Raw genomic sequence first — 22,136 nt, 5'->3', positions numbered from 1 at the left:
ATGGTCAGACAGTTTTTGCTACTCTGAAAGTGAAATACAATTTAATTTATACTTCCTTTGTTACTATTAAGGTTGAAAATGTTTTCAGCTGGGTATCCTCTTCTGTCAATTATCTATTATCAATTATCTGTTTGTCGATGTTCTTTATATATTGTGGATGCTAACCTTTTGCTTATAATGGAGTTTTGGATTTTTTAATATACTTTAAATTTTGATGTCAACTTTATGAATCTTTTACTTTCTTGTGTCTGTTTTTTATTTGTGGTTTAAGAAATGTATTTCTGCTCTTCTATTTGGATCATTTTAGACTATCTCAGGTCTTTAATCCAGTTGTTTATTTTTATATGGAATGTGAGTGAAGTCTATTTTTTTCCATAAAGAAAGCCAGTTGTCCTGTCACCAGTTACAACATTTAACAGCCCTTTCATTTTCCACTGATTTGTAATGCTTTCTTTATTGTACACCAGATCTGATTTGCACCTGGCTGTGTTTCTAAGCTTTTCATAGTATTCCACTTATCTACCCCAGTATTATTACCCTTACTGTCTTAACTGATACAATTTAATGGTAATAATAGTAATAGCTAAACACCTAATATGTATGAACCTCTATTCTGAGTCTTTTGTGTGTAATATTTAATGTAATCCTCAACAGCTTGATTAGGTGAGTTTTATTATTATCTCTATTTTACTGATGAGGGACATGACTCACAGGGATGGTGAATAAGTTAGTCCAAATTCACACACCTAGAAAACGAACAGTAGAACTGTACCACTATAATCTATCTGTATCAGCCTTCAGTCTTGCCACACGTCTCTTAATTTGTTCTAATTGTTGGCAAACTCTCATCTGTAGGCATCCTTCCCAGTCTTTATACTTCTTATTCTTGACTCATTGCATTGGATAGAATCTTCAATGTAATACTGAATAGCGGAGTAAGTTAGAGCAAACATCTCTGTCTTATTCCCGACCTTAATGAATGAGCTTCAAATGTTTTACTTTGACATCTTCTGCAAATTTTTGGTAAATACCTACCTCACATTAAGGAATTCTCATCTGTTCCTACTTTGTTATCATGAATATGTGCTGAAATTTAATGTATTCTTTATATCTAGTCAGATGATATGATTTTTCTGCTCTAAAATATATTTAATGTATTCTCCATAACTAGTCAGATGATACAACTTTTCTGCTGTTAATATGGTGAATTAAATTAATAGATTTTCTGGTTGTGAATTACCTTTATATACTGGGATGAACCCAAACAGTTATATTATTTGAGTACACTGCTGATGTCATTTCTATTTTATTATTTAGATCCTTGCACCCATTTGTTTACTTTTTTTTTTTTTACATTTCGCTTTTCTGGTTTGCATATCAAGAAATTGCATTTTTATGAGTTACCTCTACCTCTTTTTCAGTTTTTCAAAAGATCTTTATGTAATTTATACAGAGTAGGATCAATTCCTTGATGATAAATCTATTTAGTCACAGGATCTTGGTCCGCTTATTGAGGGTGGGAAGTGTACAGGAGTGGTAAGGAAGTTTTAGCTAATGATTTTTTTTCTATAATGATTATTTAGATTTAAATTTTTCTAGAAAATTTTCATTTTTCTAAGTTTGCAAATGTATTTGCATAAAATTATTCCACATATTGTCTTATGATTTAATGTGTTTAATTTTCGCTCTTAGTTTTACCATTTTTCCTGTTGACTTTCTGTACAATGATTTTGTTCTCTTTTCAGCACCTTAATTTGAATGTTTAGCTTTTATATTTTGAATCTTAAATATTCTCTTAAAGTTTATAAATATTCTCTTTATGCAGCACTTCAGCTGCATAGCATACATTTTTGTTTGTAAATCTTTTTATTGCTCTAAATATTTTATCAGATCTATTGTGATTTTCTCTTTAATGTGTGAGTTATAGATGGGTATATATTTTAAATAATGAACATTTTCCCTTTTTATAGAATTTTAATAAATAACTTTTAAATTTAATTATAATAAAGTTGGAACACATGGTTTATATGATCTTTGGCCTTCAGATTTGTGTTTTGGAGGACATAGTTATCACTGGTTTTTATAAACATTTTATATGACATCAAAAAAAGAATATAAATTCTCTAGTTATTGAGTATAACAGACTAACCATCTATCTGTAGGTTCATATTAGATCAAGCTTATTGATTGTATTGCTCAAATCTTTTACAGCCTTATTAGTTATTTGTATAATAGTTTCTGATAGAATTTTATCAAAATTTTACTTTTCCAATTCTCCTTGTAATTATGTCACTTTTTGCTTTATATATTTCATGACTTTTATTTCTCCGTGGTATATTATTTCTTTTTATGTAATATGTTGTCTGTTTTATTCCTATTTATGCTTTCTGACCTTAAATCCTGTTTTGCCTGATTGTAATGTTACAACATCAACTTTGTTTTATTTGTGTTTGCCTGATACATCCTTTCATTTCTTTGTTCTGAGATTTGTGTGTGTGTTGATTTAAGAGCTTAAATCTTTTAAAGAGTTTAAATCTTTTAAACATATGACTGGATTTTTAAAAATCTAATGATAGACTCTGTCTTTTCATTAAGTATATTAGTTTTCTATTGCTGCTGTAACAAATTTATTATCTTATGGTTCTGAAGGTCACTAGTCTGAAACATGCAGATGAGGCTGTGGACCTTTTTGAGACTCTGGAGGAGAGTTGATTTCCTTGCCTTTTCAGGCCTCTGGAGTCCACCTGCATTCCTGGGCTCGTGGCCTCTTCCTCCGTCTTCAAAGCCAGCAGCATAGCATCTTCTCTGCTCTCTGACCTCTGCTTTAATGTAAGGACATCTTCTCTGACTCTCACCCTCTTGCCACCTTCTTATAAGGACCTTTGGATTACACTGGGCCCACACCGATAATCCAGGGTAATTTCTTCATCTGAAGATTCTTAATCTCATTTTATTGTCTTTGACAAACAAGGTAATATATTCACAGCTATCAGGGATTAGAACACAGACATCTTTGGAAAGTCATTATTCAAGTCGTTATTCAATCTATCATACCAAGACGAATCCTTTAAAGTTTATTGTGATTATGGATATGTACAGACTAACTTCTGCCATGTCATTTTCTATATACGATGCTGTTTTCTTCCTTCTTTATTTTTCCCCCTTTTTGCCTTGTACTAAATAGGTTTTTCTAAGCCCTTGTCCAAACACTACTACCTCACATAAAATTTTCCTGTTTGAAAGCTATAGATTGTATTTATTTTATTTCTTTAATTTAAGTAGCTCAACTTACATTGTTAAAAAATAATTTATATCTTTTTCTAACAAAAATGAAAGAATGGAGTGTTTGGTTCTCCTGAAATATAAGACAAGGATCTTAGCACACACTTACTATCCCTTAACTTTTTCCTATTTTGATCATTTTTTCATTATTGTGTAGAATTTTTGACCTCTTCTTTACCATAAAGTTGTTGATTTTCATCAGTCAGCAATAAAGTACTCAGTATTTTACCAAAATACTTTGCTGAGTTTTCTTTGTTCTTTTCATATTTCGTTTATCTCCCTGCTTCCTTCTTGATTTGTATTTCTTTTTGCTAAATTATATCCTAAATTCTTGGCTAGAGTTCTCATAATTTATATATGTTAAACTATATCTTGACTTCATCTTTACTCTTGCATGATAGTTTGGCTGAGTATAACATTCTATTTGACAATTTTGTTTTTTTTCTTTGAAATTGATCTCTGGCATCAGTTGTTGCTGGTAAAATTATACTGTTAGTCTGATTATTATGCCTTTATAAGTAATTTTTCTTTATCACTAGTTTCTATTAAGACTGTATTTTTTTATTCTTGACTTTCTTAATTTCCCTTTAATATATCAGAGGATTTAACCCTAAAATACTAGAGAGTTTTGGGGATTATCTCTTCAAATGTTTTTTCTTTGCCATTCTATTTTCTGTTTTGAGAAACACACATCCATATGTGTGTGTATATATGTACATATATGTATACATTTTATACACACATGTTTCTATGCAATTCTTCATGTCTTTTTATTTCTCATTCTTATTTTTACTGACTTTACTGGGATAATATTGATTAATAAAATTATGTAGATTTCAAGTGTACAATTCTATAATACAGCATCTGTATATTATGTAGTATATTCACCATCCAAAGTCTAGTCTCCTTCCATCATCATTTATCCCTCTTTTACCCTCTGTTGCCTCCCCCCACCCACTGTTCCTCTTGTGATCACCACGCTGTTCATGTCTATGAGGGTTTTTACTTAATCCGTTCACCTTTTTTATCCAGCCTCCCAACCCTCTCCCCTCTGACAGCTGTCAATCTCTTTTCTGTATCTGTGAGTCTGTTTCTATTTTGTTTGTTTGTTTTGCTCATTAGATTCTACATATAAGTGAAATCATATAATATATGTCTTTCTCTGTCTGTCTTATTTCACTTAGCACAATATTTCCGGGTCCATCCATGCTGTCACAAAAGTTAAGATTTCCTTCTTTTTTATGGCTGAGCAGTATTCCATTGTGCAAATGTACCACAGCTTTTCTATCCATTCATCTACTGATGGGCAGTTGGGCTGCTTCTAAATCTCTGCTATTTGTTTCTCATTTATATCTTTCATGTCTTCATCTCTCTGTGCTGCCTCCTCAGTGATGTGCTCCAATTTATAAATTCTGTCTTTGATTCTGGCAAGTCTAGAGTTTATATTACCTCTTTTTCATTTTTATTTTTCAATTACAGTTGACATTCAATGTTATTTTATATTAGTATTAGATATATAGAATAGAGGTTAGACATTCATATAATTTATGAAGTGATCCCCTCGATAAGTTTTGTTACTTACCTGGCACTATACATATCTATTTACTTTGTAAGTTTCATTTCAGTGACTACTTTTTTCAATTCCAAGATATATAATTGGCTATTCATAGCCACAATTCTCAATTTATATCTTCGTGTTTTTGTTTCATAATCTTTGTTTTATATATATTATCTCTTTCAGGTTCCCAGGCAAATTTTTAAATCAATTTTAGCTAGCTCTATTGACTGCACAAGAATGGAAAGGGAACGGGGGACATCTGTAATAATGTCAGCAATCAAAACAAAAGAACGCATTCATTAGCTGATGTTTGCAGCTCTCCTTATTAGCATTTGGAAGTTTAAATGATAGATTAAACTGGTGTGGGATATGCTTTTTTCTCACCCTCAGTATTTTTTCCCTGTCTAGCATTTTTTTATATTTGCCTTCACCCTGGACAAATATCACTAGTCCAGAATCAAGTATTGGGCCTTTTCTCCATGGGGATATTAGAGCAGTCACAGATTCAGTCATTCTGCTGCACATTGGGGCTGGCCCAGGGTCTGTTTGCATGGCAGTCTCTGCTCACCACCGTCGCGTCTGCCACCCCTGGCCCAAGCCTGTGTCTAGGATGCAGCCTAAAGGACGCCACAGCTTTGTTCAGCCTGCTCTGAATGCAGGGCAGCACTCTTGGCTGGGAACCTGGGTCCTTATCCATAGCTTCCTGCAGGATCACTCTGGTTCCCATTTTTCTCCCTTGAGCTCCCTGTTCTGGTTTCAGGACCTAGAGCCCAGGAAGTCTGTGGCTTTTTGGTTCTGTTCCACTTTCTGGTCCACACAATGTTTATCTTGTTTTAAGTACAACTATGCCCGGTTCTTCATTTTTGTCAAACATTTATCTCTTTTTTCTGTGTGCTAAGAGTGGAAGGCATATTTTAAAGCTTAAACTCATTACATTATAGTCAGTCCTCTTAACTGCTTTTTATAGTCCCTTACACAGGGTGGGGCAAAAATAGGTTTACAGCTGAGTACCCAAAACAGAGTTTTTCTTGCATTATTATTTAATAATTATTGTGCTATTTACCATACACATAACTAAATTTTTTTGCTCCACCCTGTATATTACCAGTGAACACTTACAAAAGAATGGCAAAATGTGTCTTCATTTGGCGTAAGAGCAGAGTTATGTCTCTGCCTTAATTGTAAGACCTATAAAATAAACTCACGGGAATAAGGAATTACAAAGAGAACACTATAGTCTATCATGGTTGGCACCTCTTCTTTTACCACACGGAAGTCAGAGCCACTCCAAGTGGATTGTGCTTTTCCTGAATCACATCAGGTGACTCATTCAGTAACAAGAGGACACCAGTGGCAGTAAAATCAAGAAACTTCCAGAAGCCAAGGTTTGTGCCTGACAACAAACTGTGAGCCTTCCACTTCTACCCTCATTTGAGACCCCTTTTACTTGGGCAAAGCTAAATGTGAAACCCAGAAGATGGATCTCAGCAGGTCGTATCGATTATAAACTACACTGAGAAGGAAAGCAGGTGATTGAGTGTTAGATAATGTGATTGGTCAGCACCTGCCCGGAATTTAGAGTGACAGCTCTGCTGATTGAATGTGATTAGTCCGAGTATAAGCTAAAGCCAAAATGCAAGGAGGAAGTTTGGTACCTTGTCACTAATGAGCTATCCAGAAAATAAAAGAAAAATATATTGGCTTCCTGCATGCTTTGCAAGCCTTTTCATCTTTATTCTGCTTGTTCTAGCTTTTAATTAGCTTTAGCAAATTGTTTTTTTCTAATTAATTATTATTCAGGCATATAGTTAATACTTGTCACCACAGAAGGAGATTAAGGTAAAGCTCTTTTATATGGATCAAATGTGTTCTTTTTTCAAATCCCCTCTTCCCTTTGCCATAAAAATGTCTAACTTCTCCATTACCAGCATCATCATGAACCCAACTGTTACAGACTAAATATTTGTGTCCCCCCAAAATTCATATAATGAAACCTAACACCTAGTGTGATAGTAGAAGGAAGTGAGGCCTTTGGGAGGTAATTGGGTCAGGAGGGGGAAGTCCTCACTAGTGGGATGAGGGTCCTCACAGAAGAGGCCCCAGAGGGCTCCCCTGCCCGGTGAAGCCGCAGTGAGAGAACCTGGCTGTCTGCGACCAGAGAGAGCTCTCACCAGAACCTGAGCATGCTGACACCCCGACCCCAGACTTCCACCCTCCAGAACTGCGAGAAATGAATTTCTGTTGTTTGTGAACCACCCAGTCCATGGTGTTGTGTGAGAGCAGCCCACATTGATGAAGACATCAACTCATGTGTCTCGTAAGAGATGGCTGTCATTGTCATCATCAGCTAAAGAGTCTATTCTGCCTATTTATGCGCTGACAGTAGACAGTCATGTTTATGGATAAGCTGGTACAAAATGAGATACAACACTTTTCTATAATGAACAAAGACAGGAAGAGATGCACTAAGTAGCATTAATGCTGCATTCCTAGGATGCTGGCCCAATCCCAGGCCCAGAGCGTAGCCCATCCAGATAGGAGGTGCAGTAGATGGCTCTGGGAGAGGGTTGTTTCCACAAGACAGAATCAACTGCTAGAGAATCTCATGTTGTGGAAAGCACTGAGAGGAGATTTACCTGCTTGAGGGTTTGAGATCGAATCCATGATAGATGCATTAAAAATGAAAAACAAAAACAATAATTCCTAGGGAAATGGAAGTTACACAAGAAAGGAAATGGAGAGTTCAGCCGTGAATGGTATTTGCATGCTCATAATGGTGTACATGCAAAGGTTTATCTCATCAGAAAATAAAATTTAACTATATTGGGAGGAGGAGGAGAAGACAGTTAAAGAGAGAAAGAAGTATGGAGAGAGGGAGAGAAAAAAGCTACCACTGTCTCCCATAGAGGCACATAGACAGAGTTCAAACCGAAGACTTAGGGAGTGGCAGTATTTTACTGGGAATACGGAGGCGAACACCGAAAGAAAACACTAAAAGAATCGTTGGTGGTTCCCTCTGTTAATGGGCAACAGTAGGAATAATGGGGAAGGGCAGGAGAGTTTTTCACAATGTGCTTTTTCTAGATCCATCAGACCCTGTAAATTGTGTGTATGTATACATTTCATAAGAATATTTAAATCATGCTACAGGACAGTATATATAAATATGCTACCGTTTATGTAACAACAAGTATATATGCAAATATGCTTTTTTTAAAAAATTGTACAGTGTCTCTGGAAAGATACGCAGAAAACCGCTAACAGTGGCAGCTTCTGGGGTTGGTATCTAGTGGCCTTGAGCAGGCACGAGAGAAAGAAAGACTCCACCCTTAAAACCATTTGGGTTTTACATTGTGTATGTGTTATTTATTTTTAAAAGAAAAGCTTCTAAGAAACAAACCAGGAATTATGCTGAAGCAAGAGAGCAGATAGAGTTAAAATTAAATGGACCCTAAAGAGAAAGAGGGATCGTATCCTTTTAGAATGAGTTATTTATTCAATAAATATAGTGTATCTTCTTGTCACACAAATAACACTGTCTTTATAAACCAAAAGGAAGCTAAGGGGAAAAAATCACTCCTGGCACCACTCTGCAGGTAACCACTATTGAGTTTTTGGTGCATGCCTTTCGAAACTTTCCCGTGTGTTTTATCTGTGTACTCCTGCCCTCTTCCACTGGGTAATACTATTCTATTAACAGCTGTTCTTACTCACCAATATCGTGTCGTTACTCTGACATGAATTATTAAGGAATATTTCTGTGCAGATCCCTTTCAGTGACTGACTTTATCGCATCACTTGGCTCCACCACAGTTGATTTAACAAATTTCCTACCCACGGAGCGTGCCCAGTTTCTCTCTGCCGTAAACAGTGCTCCTGCTCACATCCCCGTGTCCTTGGACTAAATTTCTAAAAATTTAGTCACTGCATCAAGTGGCATGAACATAACTAAAAGTCTTGATACATGTTATGAAATTATCACCCAAAACATTTGTACAGCTTTACGTCCTGCCCCTAGCAGAGCTGAAGACTGTCACCCTTGCCGGACCCTTGCCAACATTTTATTTTTGCCAAATCTGGCAGATGAAAAAATGTTATATTGTTGGTTAAGTTTGTGTTTCTTTGGCTTGCTGGTGATGTGAACATTTTTTGTATATTTATTGACCAAAACCAAAATAAATACTTTTTGAGCATCTTATCCCTACCTGGTACTGGTACTAATAGTGCTAACTGTACTTTGTAACTGGAATGAGAGACATAAAAACAAGTAAGGTGGCCTCTTTCTTCAAAGAGTTTACAGTCTCAAAAAAGGAACGAACACACGAACAATCCAGTATTAAAGTGTGCTATGTTATATGTAAGCACAGAGGGCAGTGTGATTAACTCTTTTATGAAATTTGAGGTGTTCATAGGTAGGAACATTTGAGTGGAGACTTGAAGGACAAGGAGGAAGAGGATGGGGAAATGGGATGTACATTTCCAGGGAGCAGCAGAGCTAAATGCAGTGCTGGTGTAGAGCTCACGGGAAGGGTGAATGACCTGGTGTGACTGGTGCCAAGGGTGCGTGTTGGAAACTGACAGTGCCTAACAAGTGAGCTTGGAAAAGAGCACTGGGTCCCACTTAGGAAGAATTTGGGATAGATCCTATAGACCAGAGGCTCCTGTCTGGCATACCAGTCTTGTTTTGTGGGCTGTCATGATTCAAACAGACAAATATCTGCCATATTTGGAGTCCACGAACCCTGGGAATTGTATGTAGTTTGGAGTATGTATTTGGGGCGGGTTGTATGTGTTCATTCTCTATGGAGAGGGTTCCATAGCTGTCCCAGAGGGAATAGAAGATTCAGCACCACGGGTTCAGACTCTGGAGAGCCTTCCAGTGTCTTCAGCAGAACAGGAGCAGGACCAGGTCTCGGGAAGAGAATCCTGACAACAGGGTAGACTGGGGAGAGCGCAAGCAGGAAGGAGAACCAGATGTGAAGATTTGAAAGATGACAATAATCACCACTTATTGAGAATTTACTCTGTGGGAGAGACAGTGCTAGATGCTCGCCACCCATTTTATTTCATCTTCAAGTATGAAACATTTGACAGATAAGGAAACTGAAATCTAAATTCTCAAATTTGTCTGAGGTTGCCGGACTACAAATGGCAGAGTCCACAGTTGACCGCCGGTCATGTGACCGACTCTAAAGCCCACTCTTTTCATTACGACCCTCTCTGCATGGCTTGTAAAGCTCTAGCACCGTCCTTTTGTATTTCATCTCCTAACTCTCAGTTAATTGTTTTAAGCAGCAAAGTGACTCACTTCACGGCAGAAACCGTGAGTAGAGGTGCCATTTAGAAGCCAAAAGGAAAGGTCTCAGTGACTGTTTATTGTCCTTGTTCCACAAAGAATGGGTTATCTGCTGAGATAATAGTACAACCCTAAAGAAATCCCTCACTCCACACATTGGTTCCTGCTGTGACTGTGTCCTCTCATTCCATGGAAGGAAATTCTTACAGATTTCAACTGGTAAACAAGTCATTTTGAAGAAAGGTGCAGATTGCTCTTTCCTTCAAGCTTCATAGTCATTAACACCCCAGAACAGGAGGTCTGCCTGCCTGCTCCCACTCTCATTTATTGCAGAAATGACATGTGCAAACAATAGCCTTCACTTCTGTCTTTCATGGCAAATATTAAATACTGCTAAGGAAGCTTATAAAAGCTCTGACTATTCTACCTTGGGAACTGGGTGCTGCCTAAGAAGCATGCTGCTGCCCTATCGTCAAATAAAAAGCAAATGTTATCTCTAGATCTGTGAAACGTCAGGGAGAGGGCTTAAAACACATCGCCAGCAGGCATGAAATTCTGGATTGCGGAAGATCACAATTTTTCCTGCTTTCACACACACACATACAAACCTTCTGTTCGTGTTGTTCATGGGCTGCTCTAATGACTGTGGCTCCCTCACCCCAGTTTTCTCTCTCTCTCTCTCTCTCTCACACACACACACGGGCAGCTGTTACTGAAGTTTTGGTGGAAGACTTAGGAAAACTCATTTTTAGCATCTTTGGGACAAATGTATGAAACCCTATATTAGCTTTCTTTAAAATATTCTTTTCAATTACAGTTTATATTCAGCATTTTTATATTAGTTTTAGGTGTACTGGATAGTAGTTAGACAATCATATACTTTACAGAGTTTCCCCCCAGTATCTCCAGTACCCAACTGCCACCTTATGTAGTTATTGCAGTATCGACTGTGGCTATTGCACGCCCTGTCTGTACTTCTCAATCCCTCCACCTTCTCCACCTGTACCAGCTTTCTACTGCTGAGTAACACACTACCACAAGCTTAGTGGCTCGAAACAACACAAATTCATCTGTTTTCATGGGCCAGAAGTCCAGGCATGACTTGGCTGGGTCCTCTCCTTAGGAATCTCAAAAGGCCGAAATCAAGGTGTTGGCTGTGCTGCATTCCTTAGAGGAGGCTTGACTAGAGAAAGGTCCTCTTCCGGACCCCCTCAGGGTGTTGGCAGAGTTTGTTTTCCTGCAGCTGAATGACGGAGAATCCCATTCTCCTGCTCGCTGTCCTCTGGGGACTGCTTCCTGCTGCTGCGGAGCCACCCCCAGTTCCTCCCATTCGGCCTCGTCCATGCAAGCCCCCCACCCTGGGAACCTCTTCACAGGGAAGAGCCTAGACTCTCCCAAGGGCTTACCTGATCAAGTCGGGTTCACCAGGATGGTCTCCTCCCCTTAAAGTCAGCTGATTTAGGGCTTTAACTACATCTGGAAAAAAAAGCAAACTGACAATTGCCAGATGGGAGGGGATTTGGGAGGCTAGATGAAAAAGGCGAAGCCCTGGCTGGCGTAGCTCAGTGGATTGAGCGCAGGCTGGGAACCAAAGTGTCCCAGGTTCAATTCCCAGCCAGGGTACATTCCTGGGTTGCAGGCCAGAACCCCCAGCAACCGCACATTGATGTTTCTCTCTCTCTCTCTCTCTCTCTCTCTCTCTCTCTCTCTCTCCCCCTCCCTAAAAATAAATAAATAAAATCTTAAAAAAAAAAAAGAAAGAAAAAGGTGAAGAGATTAGGAAGTACAAATTGGTAGTTATGAAATAGTCACGGGGATGCAAAATACAGCAACATAGGAAATATAGTCAATATGTTGTAATATCTATGTGTGGTGGCAGGTGGGTACTAGACTTACCAGGGGGGCTACTTCGTGAATTATATAGATGTCTAACCACTATGCTGTGCACCTAAAAAAGAAGAACAGAACTCTTATCAGCCACAGCTAGATTAGCGTTTGACTAAATAACTGGGAGAAGATAATTGTACGCCGGGAGATGGAGACCTTGTGGGCTGCCTTACGATTCTACCGACCATAAACCCTGTCAGGTGCTTCTCTTCTGGCAAGAGTATTGTATGTTAAATGCTTCCTTAGCATTTTGTAATCTATTTTTTTAGTAAACACTACTGAGTCCATAATCATGTGTCACGTGGGGTATTTCAGCTTTTGGGAAAGTGATGACAATAGGTGTCATTTTTATGAGGACTTAACTGTATGCCAGATGTTATTGCGAGTTTTACATGCATTGCTTCATTCAACCATCACCACAACTCCATGCAAAAGGTGCAGTCAGTGTCAAGAGCTGTAGAAGAGGAAACTGAGGCTGGGCATGGCTCAGTGACACGGCCCCATGTTCAATAGCTAGAAAGTGGCAGATCTGGGGCTCAACCGCACACCTCTTTCCCTTCAGAGCCCTCCTTCCTACCCGTTTTCCACCAGCTGTTGTCTTGCTGTATCGTGGTTTTGAAAAGGCTGCTCGCTGAATGTCCTCCACAGCTATGATGATTATCGTTCATCCATTCCTTGGTTAGTCAAATTTGCCATCTGATAACAGAAAATGTCACACAGACCAAATCCTGCCTGAAAACAAAGGACATCCCTAAAAGTCAAATACCAAGGAGACAGGATGTCAGGAAGATTTGGAGCCTGACTTTTGGTAAGGATAATCCAGGATGTTAGCAGCTGGCATTTTAATGTGCCTTGTTCTTGGATTCTGTGATGCACTTTGCTGTCTGGTTTTATGCCAAACAGTGATTAATAAACTTCATCAAAAAGAAGACTCGCCAATTCAGCCCCAGAGACCAACTTCAGGTCTTCTTTTGGGAGCAGCCGGTCTGCGTCAGCAGGAATCAGAACAGAAATGGCATATGCATCTTTCAGAAACAAGTGCCCCTTGGCTTGAAATAGCACTTAGGCAGGTGACATCCTCTCCTCGTAACAGAGGACCGACCCGTGCCCCTGTCTAGAGGAAGAAAATAAATAGTTAGAACGGGAAAGATGACATTGACAGTACCCTCCTCCAAAAGGCATTTATTTGCTTTTTGATAAAAAGACAAAAATGGCATTGATTTATGTTTTAACTGTAAGCTGAGTCTCATAAGGAACAAAACTATGTAGAGTGCTCTGAGGCCACAAATTTCGGAAAAGGGCCAACAGTGTGAGGTCATCTTGCCTAGAACATTGTTATTTTCTCTTCTAGCTGCCCCTTTATTTGTCCTAACAGCAGATGCATATGAACTTCAGCCCTAAAGTTCCCACAGGAGCTGAAATACCAAGTTGTGCTCCCACTTCTGTGTTCTGTTGGAGCGAACCCTTCACCTTTTGAGACCTGAGACCCAGAGGCGTTTGGGGAGGACCCGAGGGTATGGCAGTAGATGGACCCAGCCAGGCGGCTTTGGCAGAGCAGCTAGCAGTTCACCATGCCCATCTCCCTTTACCCTTGGACCCAGAGCAGACGTTTCCCGGATTCCGTTGCAGTGAGGTGTGTCTGCATGCTGAAATCTGGACCGTGGACGTGGGAAGAAGTGTCGCGTACCACTTGCAGGCTTGGTGCATAAAATCTTAGCATGTGATCCCCCATTTTCTTCCTTTTCTGGTTGGCCAACTGAGTGTCAATGTCTAGAGTGGCTTAGAAACCACGAGTGGAACATGTCGGGAGCTGTTGAGCCGGGGTCATTGAATGACTGAATGGAACCGAAACCTATTCCCATGCCTGCCAGCACTTGGAATTCACGTGAGCCAGGAATAAGTTTTTGTTGTATTAAGCCATGAGTATCAGGTTTTTGTTATTCTTTTTGTTGTTACAGCAGCTAGTATTACTTTATCTAAAATAGTAGCCTAGAATCTAAAAACTGAAAGTAAGAAAGATGAGTAGTTCTAAGTAAGGAGGTAGGCAGGTTACTTAAGCATGAGAAATCTATTTCCATGTACTGCTTTATTGTGTAGGTCAGACTGAAAATAATGTAAGTCCAAAAGTCCTATCTAAGAAAAATGCTGATGAAATAAAGCTACATTGATTCATCTTAAAATATCTGCAGGAAATTTAATTCGCATTTATAGCTATTTTAGGACTCATTTTTGTGTGGTTTTCTATAATTAATATGTCAGAGGATTTTAAGGTTTTCACTTTGGGATCATGCCTTAGTGCAGGCAGCTCTAACAAAGCACCACAGACTGGGTGGCTCATAAACAACGGAAAGTTATTTCCCACAGTTCCCGAGGCTGGAAGTCGAGGTCAAGGTCCCCAAATGGTTGAGTGCTGGTTATATTCCTCTTCTGAATTGAAGATTGTATTTTGCATGTGAGAAGAACGTGAATTTAGGGGGCTGAATGTGAATGTTGTAGATGAAATGATTGTGTTCCCCAAAATTCATATGTTAAAACCCTACCCCACAATGGCATTAGGTGGGGAGGCCCTAGGGAGGTGATTAGGGTTAGATGAGGTCATGAGCGGGGAGCCCTTGTGAATGTGATTTTGAGAGTCTTCCTAAGAGAGCTTTCCTCCTCTGCGCTGCTCTGCACTTCCCCCAGTAAGGGTACAAGGGGAGTTGGCAGTCCTCCACCCAGAGGAGGGCTCTCACCGGGACTCGATGGTGCTGGCCCCCTGATCTTAGACTGCCAGCCTCAGGAACAGAAAGTGAGTTTCTGTTGTTTGTAAGCCATTCAGTTGATGGCATTTTGTTTTCGCAGCCCAAACTAATGCAGAAACTGGTACTGAGAGTGGGGCGCTGCTGTAACACCTAAAAATGTGGAAGTGGCCTTGGACTAGGTCCCTCCCAGGTAGAAGCTGCGAGAGTTGTGAAGTGCGTGGTAGGAAAGGCCTACATTGCTGTGAATGGACGAAGACAGACTGTTAAAAAAATTGGGGTGTGGATGAATACACATTAGAGATTATTTCTTGAACTTCAATACGAGCAGAATATAGTGACATTCAGTCCTTGTAGTTTCCCTTGTCAATAATAATCTATAATCCTGAAAATGAAATTTATGAGGATTATTATCTTTTTTGTTAATAATATTTTAAGATAAAATTAAAATGAAGGATGACATTCTGGAAAGACAGCCTTTGCTTACTGTTTCCTTAATATTTTAGCACTTTACTAGGGCTAATTTACTGTGAGTAGAAGGTTAGAGAGAAAATTTTAAAAAAACAGTTTGAGTTGTGCAAAAGTCAACATATTTTCCACAAATATTTTTGAAAAAGACATAATTATCGTACGAATATCCCATCTCAGCCCTAGTTTATCTAGTATAGTAATTAATATTTGTTTAATATCTATGTCTCTAAAGATGTCTCTTAAGAGATCAGGAGTAATAATAGGACTTTTGACATAGAATTAAATCTATCTTTTCTGTTAATACCAAAATTAAAATAAAATTTCACCTACATCCTTCTTATAAACAATTTATCATGTTGAGAACTATTCTCCTTTGCTTTATTTAACTTCTTTAAATTTTTAAATACAGTTTATTTGTTTCCATATAGACTTGCAAACCAGGATGAAATGTAACTAGCATTCTGGTCTGTCCTCAGCTGTTAGTTGGGAAATTGGCATTTGGTTTTAAATTTTAGATTCTCTTTATTAAATAGCTATGAACACATTCCTGAGAGAGTGACCATTCAGAACCAAATCCAGTTTCTGAATCTATAATGGGGCCAGACCTGGATTTTGGTGGCGTTCCAAGTCACTGCCGCCCTAGAAGGTTCTACCCGGCTAACATTCCTAACCCTTGCCTAAAAATTACAGTGTACATTCTTCTTACTTACAGTGATCATCAGTGCAGCGCTCTTCCAAACCCACCCTGCACTTGTCGAGAAGTTTTCGACTCATGGCCTTACATTGTCCCTATGCACCCATAGAGCTGTATGTATTTTACATTTCTTCCTTTTTCCTTTTGCTAGGAGAAGTACACCATAGAAATTAAAGGAAGAAAGGAAAGTTTTGGACTGGGATGTCCTCTTAAATCCAGCACACCAAGTATATTTTGCATTTGTTTCTAAATACATTGTTTTCCTCTGTGTGCTTTTCTTTAGAGATTTCCCTCTGAACTGCCACAGTCAGGATGAGCGTGAGAAACTGAGGAGGATTCATGAGGGGATAATCACACTCTGCCCCCATGAATGGGAGGGTTTAGCTTTGCCTCTCAGTTATTATCCTGGAAGCTTCTGAATGATCACACATCTCTTCTTTTTTCAGCCTTTTCCCAGTGCATTGTTGGTAATCACTAAATATTTTCTATAAATATGAATCCATATATGTAATTCTGAGTAGTTTCTTCCCCAAAATAAAACAACACCATCAAAATTGATTGAGATGGCATAGTAATCAAAATAAGGATACACTTTTTGTTAATTTTGAGATCATTGCTTATATATGACATTAGAATAGAGTAAATTGGAATGTTTTAAAATCAATAGCAAAATACAATTAAGAATCATCCTACCTGATAATTAAGCCCAGTGTCACAACAGGAGGGAAAATAAACTGCGCCTGGTATGTTTGTCATGTAATAAAGCGTACCAACATTGTCTGTTCTGGAAAAGCATCCTGGGTTTTAGGTTTCCCTGAAGCACTTCCACCCGTGCCTTGCGTTTCTGACTCACGTTTCTGTTGTTTACCTGTTGGAGTCCTGGATGTCATTACTGTCAGCTCCTCGGAGGCCAGGAATCATCTCTGGGCATTTTTGTGTCTCCCACAACATCGGGACCTCAAGCCATTGAATATGTATTTGCTATATTTAGTTGAAAAGTTTCAAAAACAATTTGCTTATCAAGTTTTCACATGACTAGGAGTAGCTAATAAATCAAATATCATCATCAGAGCTTTAAAAGATCTGAATAGCCTGAAAAATATATATAAAGAAAGATAAATAATAAGGCCTGCTTTCAGAAATAAATACAAAAAAACAAAATTAAGGACTCGATAGGTTTCTTTAGCAGTAATTACACCCAGCTGAAGAAAGAATTAGTGAACTGGAAGACAGCTGAGAAGAAGTCATCCAAAAGGAAGCACAGAGAGCAAAGGATTGGAAAATGCACACGCGAGGCTAAGACAGAGAGGATATATTAGGAAAGTCATGCACATGTATAATTGGAGTAACACAAGGAAAGGAGAAGGAGAATGAGGCAGGAAGAACGTTTATAATGGCTGAGAATTTTCCAGAAGTAAAAGATAGCAAACCACAGATTTTAGAAGGGTAGCAAATTCCAAGTAGGTTGTCTAAATAAACCCATAACTAGGCATATTATGGTGAACCTGCACTATAATCAAAGATAAGGAGAAAATCATAAAAGCAGCCTGAGAAAATAGATCACCAACGAAGAAGCAGAATTTCTATTTTTAGATTAAATGAGATGCTTATAGCATGAGTCATTTTCTTATAGCCTGAGTCATTGTTTATGACTGAACACCTCAACCAAATTTTCAATTTACTTTGGAGCTTGATTGTGCCATATGAGGTTTCTTCTAAAGCTGGGATACAGGATGTGAAGGACTATTAATCAAAAGAGGGAGAGATTCAATTTATTCTTTTTAGCTCCAAGGGAGTAGACCAAATACCAGCATATGGAAGGTCCAAAAAAAAAAAAAAACCCAACCAACAAAAAATAAAAACAAAAACTCAGCATATTTCTACTTAATTTAAGAAGAGCTATCAAGAGTTTGAGTTCCCTGGGATAAGTTACCTTATAGGAGAAATGAGTTCTCTAACATCAGAGGGTTTGATCAAAAAGCAGATACATTCTTTCATGTACCAAATATTTATTAAGCACCTACTGGGTGACAGGCATAGGTGCTAGGGCTGTATCAGTCAACAACACCAGCAAGAACAAAAATGGCAAGAACCCCTTCTGTGGAGAGTTTATATTCCAGAGCAAGGGCACAGGCAAGCATGATCAGTAAGTCAGTTGTGCACGAGTCAGAAGATGGTAAGTGCTGCAGGGAAAATAGAGCTGGGTAAAGGGGATCAGGAGTCCTGGGGCAGGTTTAAAAGGTGACAAGCATAGCAGGTGAGGTATTGTTTGGCCAAATTTCTTAAGGAGCAAAGGGGGTGAGCTGAGAGGATCTAATCAGTTAAAGGGAACGGATTCATGGGAGTCAATTTCACCTCTATAATTTTCACCTCCTATCATATATTTCAGAATAAGTTTGGAATTTTAGCAGATGAAATTCTCTTTACTATTATGGAATAATAGAATAAACACAGTAATATATTGTGTTTAGCAAAAGCTGTTTATACTCACTAATAACACTGTAGAAACTTTGCACTTGAAAAACCTGTCTTTGGAAAATTCCAAATTTCAGAAAGGATGTTATACCTTCTGCTGGTATCTCAGAATTTGGTGATTAAAGCAGATAATTAGTAGCAGCTTGTTAGAGAACTGAACTGTCATCTAGAGAAAGAGATGTAAAGAATCTTCACAGAGCATTCAAAAGTAGAATTGTACTCTCCAGAATCAGATTGCTTTTTGAAAAAAGGAAGCCAACAAACACCCCGCCGCTTTGGTTTGAAAAAAATAATGCTTGTCTCTGATATTGAGCTCTGCAGTGCCAGCCATTTGAAGTATAAAGGGCTTTGACATGTGCAGAAGAAAAAGCCAAGAATATCTTCATTGCTAACTTGTAGTCTTGTATTGCAGGCACACAAAAATTCCCTTTGGACAGTCGAACCCAACGAAGGTGTCGTTCCCCCGGAAAATGAGGTTCAGCTGACACTGACCGCCAACCTGAATGACATAGTGACATTCAAAGACATGGTCATTTTGGAAATTAAAAATAGCAACACCTATCGGATTCCGGTCCAGGCTTCAGGAATTGGTTCCACCATTGTTTCAGATAAACCCTTTGCTCCAGAAATCAATCTGGGAGCATATTTTAGGTAGGGAAATATTATGGATGAATTTTCATAGATATGTATATTATATAAGCTGAGCATCATCTCTACTTCAAAAAAATTACTTTTAAGTAAATAGCACTGAACTCCTTAGTCCTTTCCCTGTCCTCTCTCCATTTCCCCCTCCAGATGGATGCATCGGCCATGAGAAGGTATGTTCTAGTCACAGCTTGGTTACATTCTCCAAGCTATGTCCCTCTATGCTGGAGAAGAGACAGTCCACCAGAAGTGCATTTTCTCTCAAACTTACAGTGACTTCCTGGTGACGAACCTAGAATCTCAACCATGATTCTCCTCTTTGATTCCAATACACTGTTAATCCCTCTCCATGTATGCAGAAAATACAGGTGCATGTTAGTGGTAACCCGAGTATAACTAGGAAGGAAAACATTTATTGTGAATGTTTCTTATCAGGAGCTGCAAAGTCAGTAACTTTTTTGGTATTATGTGCTCTGCTTGCCTCCTGACTATAGCACTAACAACCGAGATGCCTACAACTGGCTCTCCTTGATCACTCAGAAAAAAACAGAGCATCTAAATATTTAAATAAAAGGTGACAGAGCATATACACCTCTCGGGCAGAATGATCTAAACGTGGCTTTAAAAATGTGCGAGGTCTGAATGCTAACAGGCAAGGATGTGTGTGGGGATTTATTCATGGTTCCCCAGAGGGGTCACGCAGCTGTGGGGGCCAGCTGAGTGCATACCTGCGCATCGCATTATGGTGACCAGATCTCAAAGGGCTGCCCCTGCCTTCTGGTCTAGCAGGCCCCGAAACCAAGACGGACACACTGTGCTTAGAGAAGATGCTCCGAATCAAAACCAGTCAGGGCCCTCCCCACAAACCCATCCACAGACCGTGACACTGGGCTGCAAATACCACAAATCACCATGAATTCTGTTTTCAGAGAAGCCTCCATTACGGTTTCTGTGTCAACCAGATATAAAGTGCTTCTCCTTGCCTGCCTGTCGGCCACAAGCAGGAGCACTTTGTCAATGCATTTCATGCTTCTCTTCCCAAATTTCTTCAAGTATACGCAAACATGATTACAGAAACAAAGTACTGTCACCCAGACTTCATTACACATTCTCTGTAGTCTACAAATAGTGTCAAATAGCCCCAAAGGATATTCTGTCACTTGCTTGGAATTGGGAGGTTTAGCCTATAATTTTCTATGAATATGGAAGCAAACTGAATTTTTAGCTGCAATTTCCCTTCTGCCTAAACCTCATCATTCTTTTTGACATAAAATCATGATGCCAGCAATCTCCAAAAGGGTCCTCAAAAGTAGAGCTGCAGCCCACTGTTTCTGTAAATAAAGTTTTATTGAAATAAAGCCATGCCTGTTTGTATACATATATTTTCTATGGCTGTTTTCACCCCATAGTGGGCGATTGAGTAGTTGTGACAGTGACCATGTGGCCCAAAGAGTCCAAAATATTTATTATTCAGCCCTTTACAGAAAAGTTTGCCCATGGGGAGACATGCCGGTCTAAAAAATTATCCATAGGCTACCTCTTTTGATTGCATGTTTTTGGACAACGCCCTTAAAATTTCAGAACTTCTGTTTCTTCATCTATCAAATAAGAGGAAGTATGCTTATTATTACTGGGTTGCTGCGATGTCCGAAAGATACACTGTAAATCAGCTGCAGAGACCCTGCTAACTTGGTGAACAGTGTGTGCTGTGTGTTGGTTTCCCCAAAGCCTACTCATAGCCATGAAGACAAACTACTGACTGAAGAGCCCACTGAGCATGCCCTGTGGACACATATCTAGAATGAAATTATTACACCTGACAACTGGCAAATACTCATTTATCTGATGCTGCAAATTACTCATTAGACATGATATCATTCCTAGGGAGGAACAGATGGTATAAACTTTCAAAGCCTAATAAAAAATTTTTAATTTAATTAAATCCTGAGCTGAGTTTTCTCCCTGAAAAAAAAATGTATTTTGAAAGTTTATAAATTGGTCAAAGAAAATTCCAAACAAAAATACATTTGAACAACCTCCAAGGTCTCAGAAATCCCCATGTTTAACAGTGAGCTGAACAATCACGCAGTCCTTAATAACTGCTCGGGGAATGGATGAATGAGGAAGCGAAAGAGCAGCATCTTTAAAGCAAGCTAGTCTGAGAAAAACGACCATTCCAGCAGGTACTCTGGACTGTTACACTTCCCTTGAGCTTTGGTAAGGCTTAGAGGGTATGTGCCATTTCTCCCTGAAGTTCCCTTCAAATTGAGCCCATCACAAGACATTTCACTCAGTCAGTAGAAATCTGCTCGACACAATTTGAAATATGTTTCTCCTCCAGTAGGTATTTTGCTTTTCCGTTTACTCTTCAGAGCCATTTCTCGTGAATTAGAGTGGCTTTCACATGACCTGTGTCTGTCTGTTCTGTGGCTTGCTTGACCTGCTGGGAAAGACTGAGACACAGTCTTTCTGTGGGATCAGTCTTTCCCATGGTCCCTTCCCTGGTGATGACAACTCAGGAGCCAAACTCCAGTGTCTGACTTTAGTTCATGGACCCCATGATTAGATGCTACTTTGTCCCTTTGCTGTGGTAGCTCCTAGTAGCACTATGGTGGAGTCTTCCTACATTAAAAATTGTGTCTATTTCCCTGTTCACTTTTAAATTACTTCTCGGGGGGTAAATCCCAAGGGTGTAGAGCTGAACAGAACATGCCAAAGTTGAGTTCTCTCAATACTTGCCTCCTCTTTTCCAGCCTGAACATGTGTTATTACAACTTCAAGTTGACCAACAAGGGCCGTCGCGTCCAACAGTTATACTGGATGAACGAAAATCCCTGTCTCCAGAACAAGCCGAGCAAGAAAGGACCTGCCAACAGCCTCCCGCCATGCCACAGCTCCCAGGCACCCAGGGACCCCCAGAGCCCTGTGTTTCAGCTTCATCCCGTCAGGATGGAGTTGCAGCCAGAGCAGACGATCGATGTGGTACTTGAAGGCTATTCTGCTACTCCCAGGGTAAGAGGACAGCACGCTTAGAACCTGCTTTTCTCCTGAATAAATCTTTGCTGTATTTCTCAGGCGAGTTCCTTGACA

The 22,136-nt window shown here is 39.2% G+C and overlaps 1 protein-coding gene across 1 annotated transcript in view; it reads left to right on the top strand.

Moving 5' to 3' along the window:
* HYDIN (HYDIN axonemal central pair apparatus protein) overlaps positions 1-22,136 on the top strand; it is a 322,142-nt gene that overhangs the window by 159,485 nt on the left and 140,521 nt on the right. Inside the window, exons 19-20 of the mRNA XM_045819132.1 lie at positions 18,814-19,052; positions 21,800-22,058. Coding sequence (XP_045675088.1) covers positions 18,814-19,052; positions 21,800-22,058 — 498 coding nt within the window. The remainder of the gene's footprint in view (positions 1-18,813; positions 19,053-21,799; positions 22,059-22,136) is intronic.

The sequence above is a fragment of the Phyllostomus hastatus genome, unplaced genomic scaffold, assembly GCF_019186645.2.
Source record: "Phyllostomus hastatus isolate PE091 unplaced genomic scaffold, TTU_PhHast_1.1 phas_scaffold_345, whole genome shotgun sequence".
Taxonomy (NCBI): domain Eukaryota; kingdom Metazoa; phylum Chordata; class Mammalia; order Chiroptera; family Phyllostomidae; genus Phyllostomus; species Phyllostomus hastatus.
This window is presented reverse-complemented; position numbering and strand designations above follow the sequence as displayed.